Raw genomic sequence first — 20886 nt, 5'->3', positions numbered from 1 at the left:
TCCAAGTCACATGCTTTGATCATCACAATGACTTTGACTAAAGGTTAGCTAGAAAGTCCCTGTTCAAATATAACCAGTTTCTTTAAATTTATTCATGGAGGTAGCAAAAGAAATTAGTCAATGAATCAATCAACATGCAAGGTATCAGATGACATAGTAAGCAGGATGAAAATAAATGAGAGTATCTTCCAGGCAAACAATGATGGAGTAAAGGAGATGTAGTAAAGGTTTCCAACATTGGGAATAAACAATGATAAATGAGACTATACGATTCCTGTACAGTCAGCAAGACCACAGGTTAGCAGAACCAGACAAGTGTAACTGCAGACAATTGTAATTGGAACTAATAACCCCTTCAATTCCATCTCACCTTAGCACCCCAAAGGAAGAAGGGAGGGACCTGAGTTGCCTCAAAAGCCATGCATGCAAGGCTGTGTGAGCTTAATGGACTTGACCATTATAGTGGAGGCTTAAGAGGCTCTAAACTTAGAGAGATGGTTTAATTTCTGGAGTTTAGTCAAAGTCACACCTGTCTGTCAGGTGTCCTAAAAACTCTTGGGATGTCAACTTGTGGTGCTGTTCACTATACATGAGTTGTCTGATCTATGTGCAAGTTATAAATTATGGGTCAGGTTAGGTAGGGTTCTTTTATTAGTTAGGTGTACAAATGATGACTCACTTGTGATGGCAGTCAACTGAGCAGGATCAGTCAGCAACTGGCTTAGTTTTTCTTGAAGACGATCAGCACGTTTCTTCTCCACTGCAAGTTGCTTTTTAAGGTCTTTTAGTAATGTCATGCCTTTGCGTTCATGGATTCGTTGTTCTTCCTCTCCATCTGCAACCTGAATATAAATGAGGTTTAAGGGGCCAGTTTAAAATTTCATTCACGTCACAAGGTATCTTGAAATTTGTGTTTTTTTGTCATCATGAACTACGAGGAGTTTAACATTACCTTTCGTTTCAGAGTCTCTACAGTTTCCTCCGCTTCCTGACACTGTATGGTACTGATTTCAAGTTGTGTCTGAAAGTCCTGAAAAATATCATAGTGATAGTCTATTCATATTTTTATTACATTTTTTTCTTCACTTTAGTAAACCCACATTTAAAAGTAAGGCAGAATCTACTTAACACAATACAGTATATAAAATTTGATGCTGTCCCTCTACTACCAACCAAAAGCAAATAGGTTCCCTGTTGCACAATATTTCAATACAATATAGTCAGCATTTACGCGGTTTTTGTTTACGCGTTTGGTCATTTACGCGGCGCCTTGCCAGAATGAAAATGCTTTAATTACGCGGTAAATTTGGTAATTTACGCGGCGAGCAGATGGAGAGGCCCGGACCGCCGTGCCATTTTTTACCCACGCGGTCCATTCTTGACCATACACGGGAAGCGGCGCGGTGAGTGGTGCGCATTAGGCCGCTCTTACGTTATCGCTGATGTCATATGACGTATCGGACTGTGATTGAGCCACACATCCTTACCTCCCTCCGCCGCTAGCTGTGATTGGTCTAATGTAACATGACGTGCCCTGCCACCAGAGGGTAGAAGTCGCTGACCTAGCCGGGCCTGTCTCATTGTTCTCAGTCCGAGTATACAGTTCTCTCTTGTGCCCGCTATTCCCCTCACAACTCACAATGGCTTCCGCGGGAACCCCACCACCAGAGAAAAACATTGAATTACCTGGACCAAGCCATGATAATGTGAAGGAAATCAACGAGTTGGGGGAGAAAATTAAGCTCATCCTTGACAACGACCCAGACAAGCATCAGTATAAAGCGTCTAATAACCATCTGACGAAAGTTATGGAGCCGTATATCCGGATCTATCTCAACAACATCAATGCTAGTCATCAACGTAGTATTGAGGACTTCCTCGCCCGCAACCTACCACAACCACAGCCAGCCCAAGTCAGTGATAGTGATACAGTGATCCCTCGGTTAACGAGATTTCGGTTAACGATTTACCTTCCATAAGATTCTTAACTTCGGTTAACGAGCAATCCCTCGATTAACAAGTTTTTTACGAGCCGACTTCAACATGTTTTCGCTTGCATTTGGCGGTCCACCAGCTGTAGTATTAGTCCGTCAATACAGTAATCGCTTTTAGGGCTTAAATTCCTTACTATTTTAGTAAATATCAAGAAGTTTATACTATTCAATAATTTTAAAAGTTTAATATTAACTTTTTTAGTCATTTTAACAATTATTGAACATAATTGAAGGTAAAGAAACTAGTTTCTGGCGTGCCATCCAGCCTGTTAATACACCAGACAGGCGTTAGTCTCTCTCTGTTTTCCGTGGAGGTAACATCTTGCTTGAGACTCTCTTCAACTAAACGCTTTTTTTCTGTGTTTCCAAGCAAATTATTGGTAATTTTGAAATGTATTTTACATATTGACAATATACAGTTGTACCCCGCTTAACGCGGTTTCACTTAACGCGATTTCTCATATACGCAGTGCCTCACCAGAACCGAACTTTCACTTAACACGGTTCATCTACTCATATACGCGGTGAAGTATATATTTTTTTTTATTTAGCTCATAAAATTCATACAAATTACCCGGCCAGAGTATAATTTACATTGCTGGAATTCTTACAATATGATGATCATTTAGAATATAAACATCATAGATTTTGCATTAGACATACAAATTTTAGATATAATGTTTACTCTGAGTAAATATGTTATCTTTTGTGCAAAATATATGACATTTATATTCAAAATATTCCTGGTCTTACAAGGAATCCAGCAATGTCAATTATATTGTCCTAACTTTAGTTTGAGGTATTATTTATTACTAAAAAGGTAAATATTCTGGTTTTCCCACACATCTGGTAGGGAGGGTTGGTGGGAGATGGGGGAGGAAGGGACCGCCCGACCATCTGGCACGGTGTGAGGAATATTTTTTTTTTTTATTATCTGAAGATATTTGTTTTAGCTCATAAAATTCATACAAATTACCCGGCCAGAATATGATTTACATTGCTGGAATTCTTACAATTTCATGATCATTTTGAATATAAACATCATAGATTTTGCATTAGACATACAAATTTTAGATATAAGGTTTACTCTGAGTAAATATGTTATCTTTTGTGCAAAATATATGACATTTATATTCAAAATATTCCTGGTCTTACAAGGAATCCAGCAATGTCAATTATATTATCCTAACTTTAATCTGAGTTATTATTTATTACTAAAAATATAAATTACTATTTTCTCCCAAAGCTTCTCTGGTAGGGAGGGTTGGTAGGGGGAGGGGGGGGGAAGGGTTGGGACGGAACACCATCTGGCGCGGTTGGAAGAGGGGGGGAGGCAAGGTGGGGTACTTTGATTGACAGATAGTGTCATGAAGAATATTTTTTTTTTATTAATTGAAGATATTTGTTTTAGCTCATAAAATTCATACAAATTACACGGCCAGAATATAATTTACATTGCTGGAATTCTTACAATTTGATGATCATTTTGAATATAAACATCATAGATTTTGCATTAGACATACAAATTTTAGATATAATGTTTACTCTGAGTAAATATGTTATCTTTTGTGCAAAATATATGACATTTATATTCAAAATATTCCTGGTCTTACAAGGAATCCAGCAATGTCAATTATATTATCCTAACTTTAGTTTGAGGTATTATTTATTCAAATCTAGTGGTTTCCCCCAAAAATTTCTCAAAGAGGGAAGAGCCGGCAGTGTAGTGTGAGAGGGGGAGGGAGTCGTGTCCATTATTTGAATGGACATTAACTTGGCGACTGTATTTCTCTTAAGTATTAATTGTGTGCATGTACCATCATAAAATTAAGATGTTATTTTTACTAGAACATAGTTGTGTGTCGTCAAAAAGTGGAGTTTGGGGGTCGGGCCGGTCTCTATTGGAATTAATCCCATATGTTCTGTTGTTCACTTAACGTGGTTTTCATTTAACGCGGTACCCTGTGGGTTCAATTGACCGCGTTAAGCGGGGTACAACTGTATAATGCAGTGCAGTGCTGATTTAAAGAAAATAATCTTGAATTACACCAAGAGAACTAAAATTTTAATAATAATAATAATAATAATAATTAACGGTTTATTGAAAGAGCTTGGCAGCCAGAAGGCTGAAAATATACAGTTACATATTTGGGGAATGGGTTTCGAATTTCAAATAATATACAAGTAACATAAGTGACACAAATAAGACATATAATAACTAGATGGGGAAAAGCTCAAACTACAGTTCATTTCAACATAGTGACAGTGCAAGGAGTAGTGTTTACTGGGAGTGAATACACTGGTTTATTACAAGATATTGATAATTTTTACAATGGTTGGGACTGGGCTGTTCTTATAGCGATCAGTTCGTGCACGTATGGGCTGGATGCGGTTGTGGTGTCGAACAGCAATTCTCGGACTAGGGATCTCAGGTGGCAGTAGGAGCCGGTGTCGAGGATGGTGTAGAAGCTTCTTACCAAATTTGCAGATGAGGTCGTGGTGATGGTCAGTGAGAGTCGAAAGGGTCAGTGTGTTGAGCGCTTCTTGATATGTGGAGTAGGAAGGGGAGAGAATAATCTTGCATGCCCTCTTTTGCACTTTTTCTATGGGTGAAATGGTGCCATGGGGTGACTTCTCTTCCACCCCAATGCCTTCTCTTCTCCCCTCTCCTCCACCCCCATTTTAATTCCCATCTTCATCATCATCATCCAGGAGCCTTCTACATACACACCTCAAAGTAAGTGTACTTTTCTACCTTTTTTGTTGAATTTAGGCAATTTTCGGTGAGTTGGAACCAATTACCCAAAAACCCATTGAAACAATGGTTTCGGTTAACGAGTTTTTCGGTTAACAAGCAACCTGCTGGAACGGATTGTGCTCATTAACCGAGGGACCACTGTATTGACAGTGAGGATATGGACTTTGAGGGGTTTGTCTGGGAGGCCATGCAAACCTCTGCGAGTAGTGAAAGTGAAAGTGATTCACCGGAGGGCAACTAATCTGCCCTCTGCCTCGGAACCAGCTGCCATCCATGTGTGCCGACCCAGCTTTTCTACTAACGTAAGTGTTAAAAAACCGAATTTTATTGATATTTCTCTTAATTATTAATTGTGTGTGCATACCATCATACAATTAAGATGTTATTTTTACTACAACATATGTATTGTGTCGGAAAAAGTGGAGTTTGGGGGTAGACCCAGTCTCTATTTCAATTAATCCCATATGTTCTGTTCTGCTATTTCATTTACGCGTCTCTCGTTTTACGCGGGCCTCCATTGGTTCAATTGACCGCGTAAATGCAGACTACAGTTGTACCCCACTTAACGCGGTCAATTGAACCCAGAGGGTCCCGCGTTAAGTGAAATCCGCGTTAAGTGAACAACAGAACATATGGGATTAATTCCAATAGAAACCGGCCCGACCCCCAAACTCCACTTTTTGAAGGCACATACCTATGTTGTAGTAAAAATAACATCTTAATTTTATGATGGTACATGCACACAATTAATACTTAAGAGAAATAGAGAAATACAGTCGCCAAGTTAATGTCCATTCAAATAATGGACTCAACTCCCTCCCCCTCTCACACTACACAGCCGGCTAACAGATGGTCGGTCGGTCCCTCCCTCCCCCCCCCACCCCCCACCAACCGTCCCAAGGAGATGTGTGGGATAACCTCAAACTAAAGTTAGGAAAATATAATTGACATTGCTGGATTCCTTGTAAGACCAGGAATATTTTGAATATAAATGTCATATATTTTGCACAAAAGATAACATAGTTACCTAGAGAAAAATTTTTATCTAAAAATTGTAAGTTTAAAGCAAAATATATGATGTTTATATTCAAAATGATCACCAAATTATAAGAATTCCAGCAATGTAAATTATATTCTGACCGGGTAATTTGTATGAATTTTATGAGCTAAAACAAATATCTTCAGTTAATAAAAAAAAAATAATCTTCACAACACTATCTGTCAATCAAAGTACCCCACCTTGCCTCCCCCCCTCTTCCAACCGCGCGGTCAGTCCCAACCCTCCCCCCACCCCCCACCAATCCTCCCTTCCAGAGTTTTTAACATTTAGTATTAAATAATACCTCAGATTAAAGTTAGGATAATATAATTGACATTGCTGGATTCCTTGTAAGACCAGGAATATTTTGAATATAAATGTCATATATTTTGCACAAAAGATACCATAGTTACCTAGAGAAAAAATTTTATCTAAAAATTGTAAGTTTAAAGCAAAATCTATGATGTTTATATTCAAAATGATCACCAAATTATAAGAATTCCAGCAATGTAAATTATATTCTGACCGGGTAATTTGTATGAATTTTATGAGCTAAAACAAATATCTTCAGTTAATAAAAAAAATAATAATTCTTCACAGGGTAACAGATGGTCGGTTGGTCCCTCCCTCCCCCCCACCCCCCACCAACCGTCCCAAGGAGATGTGTGGGATAACCACTAAATTTTAATAAATAATACCTCAAACTAAAGTTAGGATAATATAATTGACATTGCTGGATTCCTTGTAAGACCAGGAATATTTTGAATATAAATGTCATATATTTTGCACAAAAGATACCATAGTTACCTAGAAAAAATTTTATCTAAAAATTGTAAGTTTAAAGCAAAATATATGATGTTTATATTCAAAATGATCACCAAATTATAAGAATTCCAGCAATGTAAATTATATTCTGGCCTGGTAATTTGTATGAATTTTATGAGCTAAAACAGGCAGTCAGGCAGGGTGGCGGGTGGGGCAAATCTAAAAATAGCGTCTCGGACACTCACCGCGTATATGTGGAAAAAATCCGCGTTAAGTGAAAGTTCAGCTTTGGCAAGGCACCGCGTATATGCGAAAACGCGTTAAGTGAAACCGCGTTAGGCGGGGTAAAACTGTATACTGTAATAAAAATAAATAAAAAAATAAAATAAACAAAAAATAAAAATCCCTATCTTGAATCAATTCTATAAATAGTAACTAAAAAGAATTGAAATATTGTCAGAAAAAATTATCCAGAATGATTTAAATTTGATTTATTATACGGTACTTACATGATCCCTCCCACCCACCCACACCCACAAAACTGTGCTTCTGAAATTCCATTTTATAGTCAAGTGCAACCAGATGGCTTGTACTGTATATGCAGTACAGTAGAACGTCGATTTAAAGCGATTCAATTTAAGATTACCGATTTAAAGCGACACCCACAATTAAGGACAATGTTTTAATTTAAAGCAAATCTTTCCTATTTTGCGCGAGTCAATCTGGCACATCATATTTTAAAATTCGCGCCTAGTGTTTCTCTGGGCACACTACACTGTCCTAAGGGCAAAGCTGTACTGTACATGTACTCAAAATAATGTACTAATGATTACAAAAATTTTTGTCTAGTGCAAACTATAGCATGTTTATATTCAAATTAATCACTATCTTATAAGATTCCAGCAATGTAAATTATATTCTCCCTGGTCACTTCTGTGACATTTTAAAAACAAAAAACTAAAACTCGATCTAAAGGACATAAATAAACAAATAAATATTTCACTAGACCTTCAGCACAACTGTCAAACATGTCACTGTCACGTCACCTCCCCCCCCTCCCAATTTAGCAATTTGCATTGCTAGAATCCTTGCAAGACAGCGAATAATTTGAATATAAACGTCATATATTTTGCACAAGAGATAAAAATTTGTATGTCTAATGTGAACTATAGCATGTTTATATTCAAACTAATCACTATCTTATAAAAATTCCAGCAATGTTAATTATATTCTCCCAGGTCAGTTTAGTGACATTTTATAAGAGAAAAACTCTTAAGGACAGATAAATAAATAAGCACTAGACCTTGGCATCAACTGTCAAACATATCACCTCACCCCCCCTCCCTCTACCCCCATCTTCCCAGCCAGTAAACAGACCATTTTTATCCCTTAATTTTAGCTGTGTTGATTTATGAGTGTTTGTTTTAACATAATACTACAAAAAACAATATTTTGTTTATTCTAGGAGATGGGCTGAGGTGCATCTGGGTAGACTGTCAGTATTTTTAGTATTTTGTGTTTCTCTCAAGTACCAAACTAAATTATTCCATTGAAACAACACTTCGATTTAGTGCAAATTCGGTTTGATGCGACCTCTCTTGGAACCTATCTCGTGTTATATCGACGTTCTACTGTACTTCTTTTGATAAGTTTATTACTGTCATATTCGCCGCCAGTGAGGCCCATTCACATCTCGCGATGCACCATGGTCTCAGGGAGGAAGGCAGCAGTGCCCAAACAGGCCTAAAGCAGCTTTGTCTAATGTTCACCAGGGTGTTAGCAGCTAACAGAAGCTATGAGTTAGTTTGTCATGGGATTGGCTGCAAGGATTGGGGTGCAATGCCTGGCAACGTCACCTCAGTCTAATGCCCGCGGCCCACTTTTAGAGAGCATTAGAGCCTGGGTGTAGTGTTTATTAAATGCTGAGAAAATTTTGAATCAACTCCCAACCCCATGGCACAGGTGCAGGGCATGACAGGTGGCTCCATCGCACTGGGGGGAGGGGGGGGCAGTAAGAGGCAGGGCATCCATGTACATAGTGGGATCTACATTGTGGCATAAGAAATCATACCCGAGTACAAACATCGTTTCATTGACTATAGACACTCAATCACCTCATCAAATTTGAACATACGTGTGTAAAATATTATTGTGATTATATTGCCATTGAGGCACTGTCTTATTACATATTTTCCTATAGGCGCATACCACCTTACTGTTAAGTCGTCATCTTGTTGACCGCATGTTCCTTCTTTATGAATTATATCTGTGACTAATTCTATCTCTGCTAGGCCATGCCTCTTATTTCTCTATACAGTATTGTACTGCCGGGTACTTTGCTGTCACTCGCAATCGATTATGATTGTACATAACAGTGTGAACGTGTTTGGGGACTATTTGTGTGTTTTTTGTGTACCTGTCACAGGTGTATAAGACATTACCACAAGAATAGACATGGTTGTTGTACATCTGACTTTCCTTCGCCCACTGGGAGATCCGCTGTTACGAGTTTTAGAAAAAAGCTAATAAGTGGGTATTGATCCTAAATCTACAATGGTTGACCTGTAAGAGCTGACTAGCAAGTTCATGCAGGCAAGTGTGACATCATGGCTTAGCAGTCTCCTCATTTTGAGGGGAAATTTGACTTTGTTTCTTTTTTATGGGTAACAGTTGTTGTTCCACAGGTAGATCTTATCAAGGGATGCTAACCTGTCATTAATGCTTTTTGTCACCTGGATCTAATACTTACCAGGCTTAGTACTGTATCTGTATTACTCAAGCAGCCTTGCTGTGGGCTTGGCTATAAAATGAGACTGCAGGAACAAACCTCCATTTTTAATGATTATTGGGGAAGGAAAGAAAACTGCAAAATCTACTCTTGACAAGGTCCCTCCTTTATATTGTTGAAGGGCCCCTTGTTCATCTTACTCACTTTCTTTTCCTCTTCCCACTTCCAGCTTAGTTCTTCCATCTCCTGTACCTTCTCTGCTGTCACCCTATTGATCTCCTCCTGAGTCTGCTTGTGAGCTTCCTTGAGGTCTCCCATAAGTTGACAATTTTCCTCTTCCATCTTACACTTATCCTGTTCCAAAGTCCTCACCTGCTCCTTCAGATCCATTACTTCATCTACCCTTTTGTTTACATCCTGAAGCTGATTCTGGATTTGAATAAAAATTTTTGTTAATAAAGATACCCCAAGTGTGCAATAGTAAACAACTGATAAAGGTCGACATACATTTTGAGCAACAGGGAAAAATTTTCAAAATATTTGGTGGAGTGAAAATGATGGACACACAGACAGGTAACAAGAATTAATTTACTCTTTCAGTGTAACTCATTCACCACAACCAATCTTAACCAAGGTAATTTAAAGGGGTAAAGCACTAGTGTTTTTTTCCCACTGGTAGCCATACAAAACATTATTCCTAAGCATAACAATTCCTGCTACTTTACAGTAATGTGTCCTGGTAAGTGTTGTAATATAGCCAAATAAACAAAGTTATGGGTCTTAAACTAACAGGAAAACAGGGCTGTCTTTCGAGGCTGCAAAATCTGTTTACTAAGAAATGCTCACATCTACACACATACCTTGGCAGTAAATGGCAACCTACATTCATTTTAGTAGTTCTTGGTCATTTGTTCAAAATTTCTAGAGTATAGAAGAGATAAAAATAGGCACTAATGGCACTGTATGTTTCAAGAGGTTTTGATACAAGGATCGTCTGACTTACAGTAAGTAATTATTCTACCTCTAATAACACAAATTAATTAGTCATATTCAACTGACCTAGTAAATTTAAATTATTCCTATATACCGGTAGTCATGTAATACTGTCCACTTAACCCTTTGTAGGAGAGCAGCGCACTCAGGTATTTTATTCTGGAACAACGCCAGGGTTAAATATGTTTATCAGTAAAATTAGCTAAAGGAATCGAGAATATCACCACATAATATTTTGCATCGATAAATTTTTAAATTTTTCTTCTATAAGTCATCATAGAAAACATATGGAGACTGAGGAACGGAATACTGTACAGTATCTGTACTGTCATGGCAATAACACTGGGTCACATGATGCTTTATACAATCACTTCCAGGGTATTTAATAACTCCACTGTGAGGTATCCTACACCCTTATTTAGATATCACTGTGAAGCTTGGTATTTCTACTTCATTACACCAAATATTTTCAAAACAGCTTTTCTGCAATTAATGCAACATTCTAGGTAGTAATAAAGCTTTACTTGTTACAGATATGACACTGCCGTTACCTTAAGCTGTTGGTTTTCGGTTGAGAGAGTGGCAATCTCTTCTCCATGGTGAACAGAGATGTCCTCCACCTCATGCTTGTGTCGCTGCCTCTCCTCTTCCATGTGAACCTTCATCTCTTCCATGAGATTTCGCCGACTTTCAGCCAACTGAACAATACAGAGCATAATTTGAATTGCTGATACAGTATTTGACAAATAAATAAAAAAGTGGAGAAGATATCATACACAATAACAAAGTTAAAGGGAGAATATTGCATCCATGTCCATTTATTGATAGTCTTGATATGGGACATCCAGTAAGCCCCTACTCTTACTAAAATAAAAGCTCTTTTCACTCTATTCTGGGTCACACTAAAATAAAATTCAACACAGAAACAGGCATTAAAATTTGGCAATAAAAATTTGCCTTTAGACACTGAGATATATAGTTGTGAGATAGGGTTCCCTTTGACACAACTTGGGCTATACCAAAACTCATAGGATGTACACAAACTCTTACATAAATAGACTAAACAAGATTATGTGATTGAATTAATAACACTACACATTGTGTGACTCAGCCAACTAAAACCAGAAGTGCTACAATACTGAGGTGACAGCACTACCTAATCTCTAAGAAACAAGGTCTGAACAAACATTTGAACCAGGAGAGAAATTGCTGGGAAATGAATGGATTGAAGCCTGTAATATATACTGTACAATAAGGTCAATAAAGCATGGGTGAGGTAATAATAATAATAATAATAATAATAATTAACAATAATTAACGGTTTATTGAAAGAGCTTGGCAGCCAGAAGGCTGTGTAATTTCACAACTCATTAGCCTTTTATTTTAAATGCTGGATGGTGTTACTAGGATTTTGGGTTACCTGCATTTCCAAACCATAAATTTAGTGATTACTTTTACACAAGTCGCTTAATGGGAGGTTGTTTGGTTTTCAGCTAAATGGACTAATCACAATGACATCTAAGCTGATTCAAAGTGTTTCTGGAACTAAATCTTCATTTGTTTGGTGACAGAAAAATTACAAACCTTGGTTAACCCTTTCACCGCATGTCACGCACTTGCCTTTTTATTCAGCTAAGGGTAACCTCCCACTGTGAAAGGGTTAATATCTAAACATATTGTAATCATCACTCACAGTCATGCATATACATATTTAGAAAAACAAAAACAAAAGAGATATTACCTTTGTTTGCTCCACCAATTCCATTTGCTGGGACTCCCACTTTACATTTAGCTCAGTAACTTGTTGTTGAAACTCTCTTTTCTCCCTCTCCAATGTATCATTCTCTCCTAACAAATGAGCAACTTCGTCTGTCAAAGTTTGTACTTTCACCTGAGTATCTGAAAAGAGGGACCCTGAATCAGTGATTCATTATGGGTAAAATAACACAAGCATTTTCCAGTTATATAGTAGTCACGACTCAAGAACATATGTATATCTCGGCCTACAAGACGGAATTTGAAGAAAAAAAAAATCAGCCCAAAGTTAGGGGGTCGTCTTAAGCACCAGAGATAAAATTCTTACCTCTTAAATTTTGCGGTTTAGCGTGTCAAGAGTGGTGATGGAAACATGGTAAACCACTCACAAGGTCCTACCACCAATTATTTTATACTGAAACTTACATTTGGGAAGCTGGATTAAAATGAAGATTACCGGTATATTAAAATAATAAAAACGTATTATAAACCAGTCTAACATACCGTAAAAGAACAATATACCCCGGTAATAAACACAGCTGCTATCATCACCCCCCCCCCCATTTGCCAGTGACGAGAAAGGGAAAGCGACCTTGACAGTGACCGCCTGTGGCTATTTTTGGCCGTCCTTGTGTTCGGAGGTGGTCAGTAATGCATATCTGTATATTTACTGATCATAATACTTATCTCCTATAAATAATTAATTTAAAATTAATTTTTTTGCAAAGAATATTCAGTAAATGACTGCGTTAATTCTTGAAACTACCGACAGTGGTAAATTTAGGATGAGAATGATTAACAGAAGTCATGTCATGGATTCGGAGTTTGGTCCTTAATGATCATAAATGTCTGGTCAACTTCACCTACCAGGTATAATGGTAGCTTCCCTTTTTCGCAAAACAAGTATATAAATTAAAGAAAATACTTGCAGTGTGTTTAATGTATTACAATATATTATAACTACCGGTAAATAAATAAACAAATAAATCGGCAAATCTATTTCAAGTAAATGGAAATATTTTACTCACACCAACATTAGTTCCAGTTAAATAACTGACGCTTAAGTGAGTCACTAGTGTACACCAGCGGGTAAAATTTGATGCCAATACTTGAAGTGAATTGGCATTATTTTAAATAACCAACCATAAATAAATGGAAAAAAGATCAAAGGTGAAACATTATATTGTATGTATGTTGTGTTGTCAAAGGAAGAGAAACAATTGAAACTCTGCAATTGTGTGTAAATGAGGCAGTAAGATAAATCAGCAACCTAAGACTTGGTCAAAATTTTCGTGATGCCATATGGAAGTAGGATCTACCATTAGACAATACTGTACATTATGCTTCCAATATCTTCCCAGGCAGTAGAATCTCCCTGTTTGGTAGCTGCCTAAAACTTTTAGTAATATTACTTTGATACAACATGATAAATTAGACAAACAATGAAAATAAACAAACAAAAGTTATTTACCAAGACCTTCTCTCTCAGAACAGAGGGGAGATAAGACGGCTATTTATAGCCCATCTTTGTGTAGGAAGTCGACCACACTAGAAATAATTCATTTAAAATTTATATTTTTTACATAGAATATTCAGTACATGACTGCAATTATAAAATATTGTGAATATATATATATATATATATATATATATATATATATATATATATATATATATATATATATATATATATATATATATATATATATATATATATATATATATATACATATATATATATATATATATATATATATATTTGTGTAATAAATGTATGTAGTAAGTATGTACAGTAATCTTTTTCACTCAAATCCTAATGAAACACTATTGAATTAGAATACTGTAGCTCGCTGAAGCAAGCTTATAAATTAAAGAAAATACTTCCAGTGTGTTTAATATATTACAGTATGATATAAATAAACAAATAAATCGGTAAATCCATTTTAAGTAAATGAAACAATTGTATTCGACACCGACATTAGTTCAAGTTAAATAACAAACTTTTAAGTGAGTCACTAGTGTTTACACTACACCAACCGGTAAAATTTGATGCCATTACTTGAAGTGAATTGGCTTTATTTTAAAAAACCAAGGATGTGTAAACAGCACTGGTCAATGGGATGGTTGGTAAAGGACTACTGGGTCAGTAAGCTCCCAATGGTAAGTGTCACATTTGGGGTACCGGTCTTATACAGCAAATAGGGCTCAAAAGCTACTTTTTAAATGGAAATTTTGGGGGCCGTCTTATACACCCCGTCGCCTTGTAGGCCGAGATATACGGTACAGTAGAGTAACTTTCATCGAATATTTTAATTTTCAATCTGTGATTCACCAATCTGCAATCAGTAAATTGTGGTACAACATGTGCATGACTTGCATGATCCTGTACCCTCCAGGGCATAAAATAATTAAAAACATTTGAAAATAATAAAACACTGTAAAGCATCTAAACATACCTTTTCAGAGAAAATTCTGACACCTATAAATAAATATAATGGTTGCCCCTCGTGAAACGTGGATGGCCGGCCCAAGGGCCACCTAGGCGTGAATTTGTTTAAGGTGTAGAAGCTGTCGCCAACACAACAATCACACCCTGAGTTAACGAGTTGCATGACCCAGTGTCAAGGAATAGTCCGAGAAGACCAGACAACTCTCCAACTGCACTGGCTAACCATTACCCCGGAAAACGATCTGCAAATCGATTAATATCCAGGTCCCCAATTACTGCTGGGTAGACAGAGGCAAATGGCATAAAGAAACTTGCCCATAGTTTCACCCTGCCTGGGAATTGAACCCGGGTCAGTTTGCTTGCGAGGCGAGCATGCTGACCTTTCCACCACAGGTCGGTACACACATCACACACCTACACGTAGATAGGGATTCAACCTTTAAGTATATATTGCATAAACTATACTACATTAAGCTGTTATATGATGTACATACTGTAATTACCAGCTGGAACCAATGCTGGGAAGCTGTATCATATGTGGGTTACCTGGCAACCACAGCCTTCTGGCAGAACAGTCAAAAGACCCTGGGAACTAGTGATTGAGAAACGAATTGAAGTCATAAAATAACTTTGAGAGCCCATCAAATGACAGCTTGAGGTAAGCCTAAGACCTAAAGGACTTTATGTATGGTTGCACAGAACCCACAGCATGTATTCTGACAAAAGATGATAAACGTAACATAGATAACACAAAAGCATTAAGCCAAGGAGGCTGGCAAACACTCAGGATCAGGTAAAACATGAACAAAAGAAAATCCTGGCCTGGCTCCCCCAATATACAGTACCCCAAAATTCAAAAAGCATGAAAAAAAGTTACTGAAACCTTAGAAAATGAAAAACGATACACAGATTGCTACACCAGGTCTAGATGAAGTGGACGTGATCCAAGGGTTGGGGTATACTGCTGCACCTCTCGCACCTCAAGGTGATATACGGCCCCTCCAAGACATACACATTTGATATTTGAGAATGTTCTATATATTTTGTTGCTCAATAAGCCTGATTCATGCATATTTTAGGCCACTGCATACTACCAAAAAAAAATAGAACTGATTCAAACATCACCCAACTACTATAAGAGTAGAGTACCTATTATTCCTTACAAGTTGGTCAAAATCACCAAGTTGATACTGTACCTTGAAGTTCCTTTTCTTTTCCTATGATGAGATTCTCTGAAGCTTCCAGCTTTTGCTTCATCTGTTCAGAAGACTGTACAAGAGACTCATTCTGGGCCACTTTCTCGGTGAGGTTCAATTCAGACTTTTCTAAAGCTGTCTGTGTTTCTTCTAAGGATGTGCGCATGGTCACTAAATTTGCCCTGCAATAATTCAAAAAGAGCAAGATGTGTTAATAAACGGAGTATAAAAAGTGAAGACAATATGATTCTATTTGAGGCAGAAGAAGTAAAAGAAAGATAGGCAGAGTATGGAAAAGCACTGTACTGTATTGTATAGCAACAGAATGGAGGTAAAAAATGAAATGGAAACAAGTTCAAGCTACCAACATAATTTGAGGCAGCTATGAGCAAATTAAAGAATAATATAATTTAGGGGGTTGACCACCTTCCAGCAAAATTTCTAAAATAAATGGGCTGGAATGGGATTAAATGTTTGAATATGCACCAACATCTACTACATAGAAGACCTTACCAGCAAAAAATAATAATTAAAAAATAAATAAATAATAATGAAAGCCAGAGAGTGCATCCAGTTTAAGACAATTAGTTAAGCCCTTGTGTATGGGCTCCCCTCTGAGCAGAATAAAATCATCTGATATCAACCAAATAAAATATTAAAAGTGGCATCCTGTAGTGAAGGGGTTAAAAAGCTGTGCAAGCAAAGTTAAATTACATATAAAACTAAAACAGACCACAATATGTATCTGATAATTGGAATAGATTTAGAAAGGAACAGAAACTAAGAGAGGTCTCAATGGACTGATAATTTTAAGTAACAGGATTTGGAGGTTCACAGTGCCATGTTTCCCTCTTTTGTGAATTTGCAAAAACCTTTTGTTAGAGAATAACATAATAAACTAAAAGATATATCAGAAAAATAAACATCAATAATGAAAACATCAGAATTCTACAATAATCTTTAATGGTTCAGGCAGTTAGACAAGACTATGTGCTATGTCCAACATCACTGGTCCCCAACCTGCATGGTGCCGCAGAACCATATTATGGAGCCTACGAGGGTTTATTAGAAAATTGTGAGTTACTTGGTATTCTTTGTAAGAGTGAAATTAATGAAGATATGTAATAACTTGATACAACTGTCGTGTACAGGACGTGTGTACTTACCCCAGACAGGGCCCAGAGAGAGCCAGCCTTCTCACTGGGGATACACATGTTCTGTTCAAGACTAAATGTAAAAGTATGTAACTGGTAACTGTTAAATGTGTAAAACTGCAAATAACTGTACAGTATACATGAGAATTTTTTACTTGAATGTAAATCCAAAGTTTTGGTGTCCTCCACTATGTTTATGACGATAAATGTGGCCCAGAGCCTACAAAAGGTTGGGGACCACTGTCCAACATTATGTAACATTCGATCACTCTGACTGATGATAAGATGAAATGAGTGATGAAGGAACAAAGAGAACTTTATATCAAACCTTCAGTAAGGCCGATAAAGTAGAGGCAACACAAAAACCAGTCAACAGATTAAATTAGTAAACAAAAATCCAAAGAACATGGGCTTAGATTATTGCTGTAAAAATGAATACACAGACAATGACCGTTATACAATACAATGGATCTACTGTAAATACACTAGATCAGTCTTGGAGACTTAAGAAATTTTTATTCACTTTATGTTTTTGACCTCATGATAATTATTAAAGCAAATTTCTTTGCACATTCAGTATGAACGATTGCAAGTTCAAAAATAACAATAACACAGCTCACAGCTTGACAGGAGGCTGAGATACCAACATCTCACCCCCCTCTCACTCCCATGATGCACATTAACTCACGGGGACATTGTTTATTCTCTTAATATTTTGGACCTTATAAATAAATAAATAAATCACATTCTGTATGAAAAGTTGTGTGTGCACGTAACAGTAAAAAAATTAAATAAAAATACAAATGAGGGAATTACATACTGTATGTGTACCTCGCTCTATGATAAGTCCAGTGCACACAAGAAATATTTATTTCCTTTATGAATTGGACCTTATAATGTACATACTGTATACAGTGGTCCCTCGGTTAACGAGCACAATCCGTTCCAGCAGGTTGCTCGTTAACCGAAAAACTCGTTAACCGAAACCATTGTTTCAATGGGTTTTTGGGTAATTGGTTCCAGCTCACCGAAAATTTCCTAAAATCAACAAAAAAGGTAGAAAAGTACACTTACTTTGAAGTGTGTATGTAGAAGGCTCCTTGATGATGATGATGGGAATAAGAATGGGGGTGGAGGAGGAGGAAGAAGAGAAGGCATTGGGGTGGAAGAGAAGTCACCCCATGGCACCATTTCACCCATAAAATTTTAGTTCTCTTGGTGTATTTCAAGATTATTTTCTTTAAATCAACACTGCACTGCATTATATATTGTCAATATGTAAAATATATTTCAAAATGACCAATAATTTGCTTGGAAACACAGAAAAAAAGCATTTAGTTGAAGAGAGTCTCAAGCAAGATGTTACCTCCACTGAAAACAGAGAGAGACTAACGCCTGTCTGGTGTGTTAACAGGCTGGATGGCACGCCAGAAACTAGTTTCTTTACCTTCAATTATGTTCAATAATTGTTAAAATGACTAAAAAAGTTAATATTAAACTTTTAAAATTATTGAATAGTATAAACTTCTTGATATTTACTAAAATAGTAAGGAATTTAAGCCCTAAAACCGATTACTGTATTGGCGGACTAATACTACAGCTGGTGGACCGCCAAATGCAAGCGAAAACATGTTGAAGTCGGCTCGTAAAAAACTTGTTAATCGAGGGATTGCTCGTTAACCGAAGTTAAGAATCTTACGGAAGGTAAATAGTTAACCGAAATCTCGTTAACCGAGGCGCTCGTTAACCGAGGGACCACTGTATATATATTTTTTGGCACATTCTTTATGAAAGATTTTGGGTGAATGTAACAAAGTTAAAAAATGAAGAAATTACTTATGTCTTCCTGAAATTTCTTTTAGTAACAGCTGGGGAATTGCAACTTACTACTGTACAGAGTAAATATACATATCATGTAAGTTAAGGGAAAATAAATATTTTGTATAAATTCATTGATTTTATGTACAGTTGAATCTCGATTTACGCGGTTCTTGTTTACGCGTTTGGTCATTTACGCGGTTTTTGTTTACGCGTTTGGTCATTTATGCGGTACCTTGCCAGAACCGGGATGCCCGATTTACGCGGTGAATTTACTCATTTACGCGGGTGAAGTATAATTTGTTTATTTACTGAAGATATATATGTTCTTAGCTCATAAAATATATAATTTACATTGCTGGAATCCTTACAAGATGGAGATCATTTTAAATATAAACATCTTAACATTTGCATGAGACATACAAATTTTAGATGTAATTTAAGGAGATCATGAAAAAAAGCAAATATTTTATCTTTTGTGCAAAATATATGAAGTCTACATTCAAAATATTCCCTGACCTGCAAGGAATCCAGAAATGTCAATTATATTATCCTAACTTTAGTCTGAGGTATTATTTATTAATAGAAATGTAAATATACAGTAATACCCGGATTTACACGGACAATTGAACCGACAGAGGTCAGTGGAAAACGAGAAATGCGTAAATGGAATAACAGAACATATAGGATTAATTGAAATAGAGACTGGGCCAACTCCCAAACATCACTTTTTCCGACACAATACCTATGTTCTAGTAAAAATAACATCTTAATTTTATGATGGTACGCACACACAATTAGTATTTAAGAGAAATACAGTTGCCAGGTTAATGTCCATTCAAATAATGGACTCAACTCCCCCCCCTTCTTTCCCACGCCGCTGGCTCCTCCTCTCTGAGAAATGTTTGGGTGAAAACACTAGGATTTTACAAGGTATAGTAATAAATAATAGCTCAACCAGTTAGGATAATATTATTGACATTAAGAACATAAGAATATAAGAATGTAGGAACGTAGGGCCTATTGGCCCATAATACTGACAGTCCCGCTTACACCCAACCCTATTGCTCATATGAGCATCCAACCTATGTTTGAAGCAATTCAGCGATTCGAAGTTAATGATGATATTTGCAACTTGTTCCCATTCATCCACTACTCTGTTTCCAAACCAGTGTTTACCTATTTCACGCCTCTAAACTAAATTTGTCTAATTTAAAACCATTGTTACGAAGTTCGCCCTGGTTGGATAGTTTGAGTACCTTTCTAATGTCTCCCTTTGTTTAGCCCCTGCCTAATTTATACACACTCCCCATCAGGTCGCCTCGCTTCTACGCCTCTTCAAGGAGTGCAATTAAGATGCTTTAACCTGTCTCTATACTGCTGTCTTAATGTCCGGATTAGTCTTGTCATTCTCCTCTGAATTCTTTCCAAGGATTCTATATCCATTCTAACACGGTGACCAGAACTTTTGAACTAGCGTGAATCCAGGTGTGGTCTCACAAGAGCAAGATACAGTTTTTAGGGATGACCTCGCCATCTTTGTAACTAACACTCTCTTTGTATGAAACCCAAGTAATTTTTTATTAGCCTTTGTTACGCAGCAAAACACATTGTTTACTTGGCTTAAGGTTCCCTATTTCTTATCATTACTCCTAAATCTCTCGCAGTCGGATTTCTGGCGGCATCGCTGTTCATCTGGCATTCAAGTTTCCCTGTTTACATCTCCTATACTGAGTACTTTACATTTGTCGACGTTGAATTTCATCTGCCATTTTTCAGACCATTCGAAAAATTTGTTTAGATCTTCCTGTAGTTTTGCCGAGTCCTCATCAGATTTGATAACACGTCTATTTTAGTGTCATCAACAAATTTACTTATGTTGCTGTCAATGCCGATATCTATGTCGTTTATGTATACAGTCAACCCTCACTTTACGCGGTTAATGTAACCCACAGGGTACCGCGGAAAGTGAGAAACGCGTAAAGTGAATAACATAACATATGGGATTAAATGAAATAGAGACCAGCTGACCCCCAAACTCCACTTTTTCCAACACAATACCTATGTTCTAGTAAAAATAACATCTTAATTTTATGATGGTACATGCACACAATTAATACTTAAGAGAAATAGAGAAATACAGTCGCCAAGTTAATGTCCATTCAAATAATGGACTCCACTCCCTCCCCCTCTTCTCACAGTACACTCACTGGCTCTTCCCTCTGAGAAATTTTGGG

General features: G+C 36.9%; 1 protein-coding gene across 1 annotated transcript in view; it reads right to left on the bottom strand.

Moving 5' to 3' along the window:
* The window catches only part of LOC121871992 (GRIP1-associated protein 1-like), a 119838-nt gene that overhangs the window by 21471 nt on the left and 77481 nt on the right, over positions 1 to 20886 (bottom strand). Inside the window, exons 9-14 of the mRNA XM_042374612.1 lie at positions 15678 to 15859; positions 12019 to 12176; positions 10829 to 10975; positions 9489 to 9713; positions 953 to 1030; positions 680 to 842 (exon numbers count right to left, since the gene is read on the bottom strand). Coding sequence (XP_042230546.1) covers positions 680 to 842; positions 953 to 1030; positions 9489 to 9713; positions 10829 to 10975; positions 12019 to 12176; positions 15678 to 15859 — 953 coding nt within the window. The remainder of the gene's footprint in view (positions 1 to 679; positions 843 to 952; positions 1031 to 9488; positions 9714 to 10828; positions 10976 to 12018; positions 12177 to 15677; positions 15860 to 20886) is intronic.

The sequence above is a fragment of the Homarus americanus genome, unplaced genomic scaffold (assembly GCF_018991925.1).
Source record: "Homarus americanus isolate GMGI-L3 unplaced genomic scaffold, GMGI_Hamer_2.0 scaffold51476, whole genome shotgun sequence".
Classification (NCBI taxonomy): domain Eukaryota; kingdom Metazoa; phylum Arthropoda; class Malacostraca; order Decapoda; family Nephropidae; genus Homarus; species Homarus americanus.
The sequence above is the reverse complement of the archived record's forward strand: the minus strand, read 5'-3'. Positions and strand labels throughout refer to the sequence as shown.